At 34.3% G+C, this 9,318-nt stretch overlaps 1 protein-coding gene across 2 annotated transcripts; it reads left to right on the forward strand.

Moving 5' to 3' along the window:
• Positions 1-1,170: 1,170 nt before the first annotated feature.
• On the forward strand, positions 1,171-9,052 carry LOC138334965 (uncharacterized). Of its 2 annotated transcripts, none has more exons than XM_069283843.1 (8): positions 1,171-1,299; positions 1,656-2,118; positions 2,944-3,270; positions 3,544-3,612; positions 4,174-4,380; positions 4,681-4,929; positions 5,751-5,879; positions 6,415-9,052. In XM_069283843.1, the coding sequence occupies exons 2-8, from the start codon at positions 1,687-1,689 to the stop codon at positions 6,844-6,846; spliced, it is 1,845 nt and encodes a 614-aa protein (XP_069139944.1). In that variant the 5' UTR covers positions 1,171-1,299; positions 1,656-1,686; the 3' UTR covers positions 6,847-9,052. The 2 variants fall into 2 exon arrangements, with proteins under 2 accessions (XP_069139944.1, XP_069139945.1); XM_069283844.1 differs by having other exon boundaries at positions 1,250-1,299; positions 1,659-2,118.
• The last annotated feature ends 266 nt before the right edge of the window (positions 9,053-9,318 follow it).

Here is a 9,318-nt window from a genome sequence, read left to right on the forward strand (position 1 = left end):
GGTTTCAAAATTAAAGGGTACTTTAGTTTTCCCACCATCAAACCTAGCACGTCCTTACATGAACCTGACTGTTTATTGGACGTAACACTCCAAACAAAATAAAAGAAGTCATAATAATGGAGCTTTATTACTTTCTACTGTTTTTGTCCAAAATATGGTTCTGAACCCATTATATAAGTAAAAAGAAAATTTTGTGTTTCCTCTCTCTCACACAGACCCTCCACCTCTTGGTCGCCAGTTCGAATCCTGTATATGGGTATATGGGGCAATTGCCAGGTACAAACCGATGTCGATTTTTTTTTCTCTGGGTACTCCGGCTTTCCTCCACCAACAAACCTGACACGTCCTTACATATAACCCTGGCTGTTAATAGGACGTTAAAATATACCCCACTCCTCTCTCTCTCTCTCTCTCTCTCTCTCTCTCTCTCTCTCTTCTATCTCTCTCTTCTCTCATTCTTCGCGGTTATCAAATTGGATAAATGTCACATCCCGTTATGTGAACTGTATCCCACTATAAAAACGCACCAAGTGCATTGTTCTTCGACGTGTCCAAGATATTAGGCAGAACCTTTAACATACCAAGTACTGGTAAGTTTCAGTGATTGATTTTCATATACAATGTACATGTAGACTATATTATTTTACCAGCGTCTTTCCATTAAATATGATGCATATTATTATTAGGGAAAGAACGCATATAGGCTATATGCCTACCGGTAGTTCGATCTTTGTTCGTTTAATGTTTTTTTTAATGATTGATTGGTTAGGTTGTTTTTTTTTTACATAATTATAGATCTTTCGTTAGATTGTCTTCATAAATTAGTCAAAAATATATATCTAGCCTATCATAATTAAAACAAGTAGTGCCTGATTGATTATCATGTAAAATACAATGTAATTAAAATAAGATGTTACCTTATTAAATCACTAAATCAATATCACTGATTAGAGTTTTTCCCATTTAATTTGAAATATTTTGATATGAAATAAGAATGATTGTTATTTTCGACGAGTTTATTACACATAGTCCTAACGCCCGTCTATATTTATTGCTGAGTATAAAATTTATTTAAACGCACATTCTTTACTGCGTTATCATTAGATTTGCGGTATCATGATCATTTGCGCGTGACACACTAGTACAATACACTCCTGTATTGATCGTGTGTGTACACATGTATACAGTATTTTATGGAACGCACTATAGAAATTTTACGGGGGGTTTCCCTTGCACTAAAAATAGACAATATTCACACTGACAACAGATGTGGATCCGACAGCGGTATACATAGGCTTGGTAAGTCCATTTTCACTTATATCTTCGAAGAATTTTCCAATATTTCATTAATGATCATGTTTATGTAGATATTCTGATATATAAGAGTTGATATTTTCGAACTTCACCACATTGGAAAAGGTAGAAACCCTGCAAATATTCAGAATTTTTAACGTCCTCTACTAGGGTTCCCACAGGTAGCGAGGGCCGTAACGTTAAGGGGTACTCGAAGGGGTTTTGTTTGATAATTCAAATTATAGAAGGCTCGTTGCAACAAACTATGTACTAAATATTCAATCTAAAAGCAATGTTATGAACTTAACATATAACCATAAAACATTGTAGATTCATACCAATAAATTTATTTCATATTTCAGTAGTTTAAAGCTGTAATATAGCTAGTAAAAAATGAGTATGGAAGGGAATGCTAATACAAGTGGGTCCGAACTGGCAACAATAAGCTTGGAGCAGGAACGCGATTCCTACAAAGAAAAGGTGGACCACATGAAAATGCTGGTTAGACAATATAGTCAAGAGTTACAGTCATATAAAATAAGGAAAGAAGGCGTGGAAACAATCTCTAAACTCTTACAAGAAGCCAGACAGGAAATTGCAGTTTTACAAAAGAAGTGTAAAACACAGGATACGGCTATAAGAAATCTTCAAAGCAGGTTGACATCAAACGGATTATCGGGAAATATCACAATGGAGGAAGGAGATATATTTGTGCCCGGAATATCTAATCAACTTCTGGACAATCTAACTAGGGAAAACACCCGTCTGAGGGCCTTACTCAGGGGAGCCTCGGTAAATCCGGAAGAAGTTTCTGTTCTACAACAGGTTAGTGTAACGTTACCTGATTGGTCAATATTTAGGCCAATCGCACTACGTATCTGGTTTTTCCGCATTATACAAGCAAACTATACGGGGATTTTACACATGTGTTACGGAAATAGTAAATAAAATACCAAAACGATTCGTTATAAAATACCACAATTTCATTCATTACACATATTTTAAAGCTATTCGGCCAGATAAAATATAAATACAAAAATATGAAGAATGAACTTGCTACTCATTTGACGGTAATATTATTTGGGTCGCTTAAATTAATTAATGTTTTATCAATTTTATTAATGAATCATTCGACTGTCTCATTAGCTCATAAATCAAACAAACAATTCATTCGTCCATTTGCTTTCTCATTCATTCATTGTTTTTCTTGCTTATTTACATATTCACACTATATGAATCAATAATTTGAGTTCGCACTTGTCCTAAAATTTATCAACGACAATGACTTTAGTTTTCTTTTCTCTTGTAATGTACATGAATATTACTACTGATTTGTATTTATACATTTATGCATTGTACCATAATATATACCATGTATATAACACATTTCCACTTGTTATCACATTCTATATCTGGAATACCACTACATTGTCGTGTAATTTTATGCATTTACATGCACTGAATTCAAACGAAACAAATTGTTTTATTTATTTTTCCAAACACTCTATTTTTATTATGATTTAATTTGATTGACACTTCGATTTGTAACCGACAAAATAGTGAACACCATTAACTTATTTTCATTTGTTCCATCAAAATGTGACATGAAGTTATTAATTTATTCTTAATTGCCATTTTTTTAATGAGCAGACATTAAAGGGGAAAGATGAGACAATAACCGAACAGAATCGGACGTGTGATCAGTTGCAGATGCGAGTAAATGAATTGGAACAGTTGATGGGATCGTCAGAAAATGTCAAGGACCAAACTATCTCAACTCTACAAAATACCGTCCACAAAATGAAGGCAGAATTCCAAACAAGAGACGTTTTATGTCATTCGCTCGCAGAAGAGACGACAAATTTACGGCAACAACTTCATGATGTTGCAGTCACATGCCAACAGATGGCGCTACGATTGGAACGTGCGGAGAAAACGTCCCGAACGCTGGAACCAAAGCTCACGAGCTCAAATAAGGTAGAAACTAGAACCAATATTGGATCATCCTAAGCAGATATTGGGTCTAACCTAGCAAGAAAGAAAGAGGATATGTACATGATTATCATTTATTAAATGCCAATTTTTACTTTCAAAGACGATATATGACTTACGTATTTGATAAAAGTTTATTATACTGAAAAACATGTATGCATTTTTCATTTTATTTTATCGGGGTATGAGAAAATATGTGTAACAAACTGTATGCTAACAAAAGTTTACAAACGTTTAATCCAACATTACTCATTACAGACCGGCGAAAACGAAAGGACAGAAAAACTGGCGCTAGATAACCGACTACTACAAGAAAAAGTGGATGAGGTAAATATTTTATAACGATATGGACACACAAGTAACGCGACAGAACATTGCTTTTCTTTTTTTTTTCAAAATAATAAAAAAAAACAGCTCTGAAAATCAATTCAGTGAAACTTGATATTCTAAAAGATCTTTTGACGCGACGAAATTTTAAGTTTGATCTAATCCAAGCACACAGGGCATGATAAGTTTAATCTGTTTGAAACAGTTATAAACGTCAGCATCGGGAGTGATCACAAATACATACACTTCAATAAATTAAGTAATTATATACATTTATTTAAATAAACTCTCTCTTCTCTCTCTCTCTCTCTCTCTCTCTCTCTCTTTCTCCCCCTCTCTCTCTCTAAAATCTTGTAAATATGTAAATATGTATATTTTGCCATTTTTGTATTCTTTGTTATAAAATTGATTATAATTCTGTAGGGAGAGGGCTTCATATAAGTTGGAAAACTTGTGCCCAATCCCATTGTATATAAAAATTACACAATAAAATATGTTTAAATCAAACGGAATGATGATGTTAAAAGTCACAACGTACTTACCAATATGGCGCCTTTATAGGTGGTAACGATGAACAAAAGGTGGCAGGAGTACGAAACCCAGAGAGAACAACATGTTAAGTACCAGGAGGCGGTTATTCGGACGCTGCAGGGTCAGCTGGCGGCTGCTCAGGCCAACCAACTGTCCCAGGGTAGGTCAAAGATGATCAATCAAGCCCTTGACGAGGCCAAGAGACGTCTCGCTTTCGCAGAAGAAGAGAAGAGGAGAGTAAGTATGATTTAAATGACGGTTAAGGCGTCAATAATCATATTAAAAATTAAATTTCATTCTGCGTTCGGAATGAGGCATGTCCGAATACCATTAATTTTGTTATATTAAATGATTCGATTAAAACAGCTTTGCTTTAAAATGTAGATCTATAAAAATGAGATAATGAAAACTAAGGAACAATTTGGTAACTGATCTCATGAGATGAAATTATTAGTTGTGGATTTTGTGAAAGAATAATAATACAAATGTACTCAACATTTTCATCAAATGCTGTAACATTGTCTTATTTTCTTTCAGCTTGAGGCTGAACTGACGGAACGCAACCAGACATTGATCGAGCAGACGACAGAAGTTGAGCGTCTTAAAAACGAACTAGAGCACGCGCATCATAGCGCGGGAACAAGGAGTGACGTCGAGATACTTGACGCCTTGAAGGCCCAGATCCAAATATGTACTGAAGATTTCGAATCCGAGAGACGTGACAGGGAAAAAGCGCAGAGCAGAGTTTCTACATTGGAAGCAGAACTTCAAAAAGTCAGAATGGAGGTGAGCGATCAGGGAAAGATTTTTTCTGGATAATCATTGTAAACTCCTAAATGATATCAAAGATCAATTAATCTTCTCACTGTTCTTGGAGTCAAATGAAAAATTTGAAATAACCACCGTAATGATCTTCTCTGGTGAGATTTCAGTTTCGTCCATGTCTTGTTTTAACCTTGACAAAAGAGTTTTTTTGTGATTTAAAAAAGATATTATCTCATAACAATATAACAATGGAGAATGTGTTTATCATAATTGGCATTTACTAAACTTATGTCATTGACTGTGTTTACCTTCTTATCAAATGACGTAATTAATGCTTTAAAAAGATATGTGCATTTAGATGTCTTGTGAATAATGTAACGAAGAAATTACAATTATCAAATTCGGTTAAGTGGTTTTGGAGAAATTGAAAATATGAATCTACGATATGTATTGTTTCTGAACAATACAATCAGAACACGGAAATGTTTGGTACTTAATGTGCAAGTCATGTACCACACAACCACAATGACACAAGGGTTTAATTCCGTTTTAGGGAACACTATAGACATATATCGATTTTGTTTGTATTGTGCTTTACAAAGTCCCAAATAAAAAGTTTTTAAACAATGATTAGACTGAAATTTTCAAATAGGTTAAGTGTTAATTTAAATTATTAGATTAACTAGTAAGATGTAGCAAAACACGAAAACGTTAATCTGGTGTCAAGAAAGTTGACAGGGGAAATAAAATTTCAATGCTTATTTTCACCAGATTTAAACTGAAATTCTCAAAAAAATCCTAACTCGATCAAAAATATATAAAGTAATGTGTTTGTGTTTTAGCGTGACCGGCTTGCTCAGGCCCCGCAACACCGTAACGAACCTCAGTACAATGTACCGTTTTATCAGAACCAAGACTTCTATAACAATTTTGACGTGCCAAACAACTACCAGAATGCTCCTGTCTACCAGGTATGTACGACTGTCACTATCACTGATATCTGTCTTATAGTGAAGGTTTTAAAGTTTCCATTAAGGCAAGCCATTGTTGAATTTAATTGAAGTTTAATTGACAGTTCTAGCCCTAGGTCAGTTGCTCTTTCTTGGGACATTTGGCTGTTACTGGCAAGTCAGTTGATATGGCATTTACACAGCTGACAGATATACCAATTAAAAACAAAATGGGAAAATAAGGCTTTTATGCATATTGTATGAAAACAAGGCGTGTAGACAAATATATAGCTTTAACTGATTTCCTGGGTGTTTTGTTTTGTTATCGAAGCTACATGAGTAGAAGACCATACTTAACAATAGTGATATTTACTCATAATAGGCTATGTCTTTTAAAGTAAGAAGTTCTATAGGTACAAAAACAACATTGAATCCCCCAGAAACATGTTATATACATGAAGCTTGCCAACGTTGGGGCCTTGGGATCAGCCTTCAAAAATATAAACAAATGTCCCGATAGATTTTGACTGATTTCCTTTTTCTCTCTACTTTATAGAATGAATTAGCGACAAGGGGGCCAAATAGGCGACACGATATGTTAGAAGACAACGTCATAGACGGCGCTGTCCAGATTGACGCTCCGCCATCAAGTGTAGAGAAGAAAGAGACGGATTCCATCAACACAACCGACTCTGCTTTTAAGTCTGATATGACTGATACAGCGCTATCTGTCGGTGCCCCTTTGCTAGAAGACGCCCCGCTGTTGTCAACTGACCGGGACACTTTTCTAGACGATAATGAAGAAATATGTATTGAGGACAGTAATATTACAGAAAGCCATTCATCTAGATCATCTCCTAGATCTTCCACTTGTGTATCCCCTAGGTCTTCACAGAAAGAATTATTGACTTGTCCAAAATGTCGAAAGGAATTCACAAGTGATAGACATGGGGAATTGCTTGAACATATAGAACTATGCTGTGATTAGTGACGTTGAAATTGTAGATATATTCATTACATTGTACATGGTGCAGCAAAACATGATGAATATACCTAGCAATTTCAACTTCACATTCTTCGAGCGAATCCAAACCTCCACCCCAGGAAGTCAGAGATTACAGAACAGGATCAAACCCATTGGTCCTCCCAGAAGGCCTCCGAGGTGGCAGGCCAAGTATTTCATAAAGCTTCAGTTTCGTTGGCCAATTATCGCACATATGCCGAAGGATATTCCAAGAAGAGTAAGAAAGAAGAGAATGGTCCGCCTTAAGTTTGCCAGTGGTCACAAATCAAATATTTGCTTGATGAGATTTACGAGTTTTTATTTAGGAATGAATGAAAAAAGGAAAGGAAATGAGAGGTTCTGGGAACCAGGACGATTGCTGAAACCTGTACATCAACGATGTAACAGCTTACCACAAAGCAGGAAGAGGAAGAGTGTACTAATGTGTTATTGGCATAAAACAATTAAGGAGAGTAACGTCCTCCGAAACACGAAAATCCCTCCAGGAAATCCGTCCAGATGATTATTGGTAGGATGTTGTTAATTCCTTCAGGGTTTCGTTCAGAGGACTAAAACTAAAAGTCATTCATTTACAAACTATTTAAAAAAAACTTTCTTGTCTTAAAATATCACATACTTGACAGTTTGATAATATGTTTCGATTTTCGATAATGATCTCGAGCGTCTGATCGACTATGATACTGATGGAATCGGTAAATGTTATATGTTCCTTTCGGATGACGCATTGTCGGTATTGATGACTTGTTCAAGCGTCTCAATAACTATGATACTGATTGAATCAGTAAATGAGATATGTTCCTTTCTGATGTTGTACTGACAATATTGATGAGGCGTTCCGAATACAATGCATGTCCATGATAAATATGTGACAATAGATTTACGAATATTTGATTTGTTTATCGTAGCCGAGATACGGGATAAACTTCAATAGATCATTAACTATTGTGTTAAATTTTCACATTCCTCAAACAAATTGTTGATATCAACATCGTTATATTGCCTATTGTTCGAAGCAATGATGTAAGCATTCATTTATATTGTTTCATACCGGTTGTGCCAAAATAAATTAATTGTAATGTCATTAAATATTAAATCAATATATAATGTATAGATACTCTAACACTGGAAATAGCCAATGTATCATTAATGTGAACTCCATTTAGCCATCTTGCTGGTCAAGACGACTTTGGAATGCTCGTTATATAATTGTAACGTCATGGTATTTGTTTGATTTATTTAACTAATCTAGAATGTGTGATGCCAGTATACTTATAAATATAATTTCAGGAATATTAAAATTCATACTAAATACTGAAATTGTGTAAAATACGGATATTTTTGTAAATAAACGTTATTTGATATGAAGCCAAATATCTAGATGTAATTCGGGGTAATTTTGTTGATTTAAGTTTTATTACATTTGTAGTTTTGATTTTTCATTGTAGATTTCATTTCGTGAAATGGCGTTTTATGTGGTATATGTAACGTGTGTATTTTAATTAATAATGTATCAAGTTGAAACACAACAAGAAAACGTCAATTTAGTGTCAAGAAAGTTGACCTTGGAAATCAGTTTTAATGCTGATTTTTCCCGGATGTTTATTTCGTATATATCATAATGATTAACCATGTTACAATATAAATTATTTCATGGACAATTGCATTGCTGGTATAGTTTATAGAACATCTCAAAATTAAGAAAAATATGATAAATATATCTCAATAAATCAGATATTTATAGGCTATGTGTTCAAATACCAAAAATATCCTCATTTACGAATTGTTTCGTAATACTGTACACTGTACTTCGGTTGTGAATATGTAGAGAGTGACGCATCTACTTGAAAGTAAAGCACTTCCTCATACGATTACATGGATGTCGTTTCATCATTACACATATATATACTATCATATTAAAGAAACTTTACAAATCTATACAAATAACATATGACTTAATGTGCTACTTTTAAGTTGTCACGCCCAATGATTTGCTGACCTTGTTTATATTTGTATATAAGCACGTGCCCGTTAATAGCCTTGTTTACGTCACACCCATTGGATTTGTATATATCCCATCCTTATTTGGTTATGATTTGTGACCTCAGGTAGTCATGTTTCACAGTTTGTTAAAGATTGTTTCTGTGCAATTGAATAAATCAAATAACATGAACCAATGTTGTTGAGATATGAATGAACACCGTTTATTTTTTTACTGTTATTATTACCTAGTATGCACATCATTTCGCCCCACCTCCTCACAATTAAACAAATGTATTGTTATGTTACATGAACCAGTACTTAGCTCCCTATCGCAAGCACAAATTAACGCATTGCTTTTACAAATTTCACAAATAATTCAGATGTGATCAGACCAAAACAATGACAATACAATTCAATATCCAGAAAATAACTACAAAGTATCATAGAATATAAAGC

Source organism: Argopecten irradians, chromosome 11 (genome assembly GCF_041381155.1).
Source record: "Argopecten irradians isolate NY chromosome 11, Ai_NY, whole genome shotgun sequence".
NCBI lineage: Eukaryota > Metazoa > Mollusca > Bivalvia > Pectinida > Pectinidae > Argopecten > Argopecten irradians.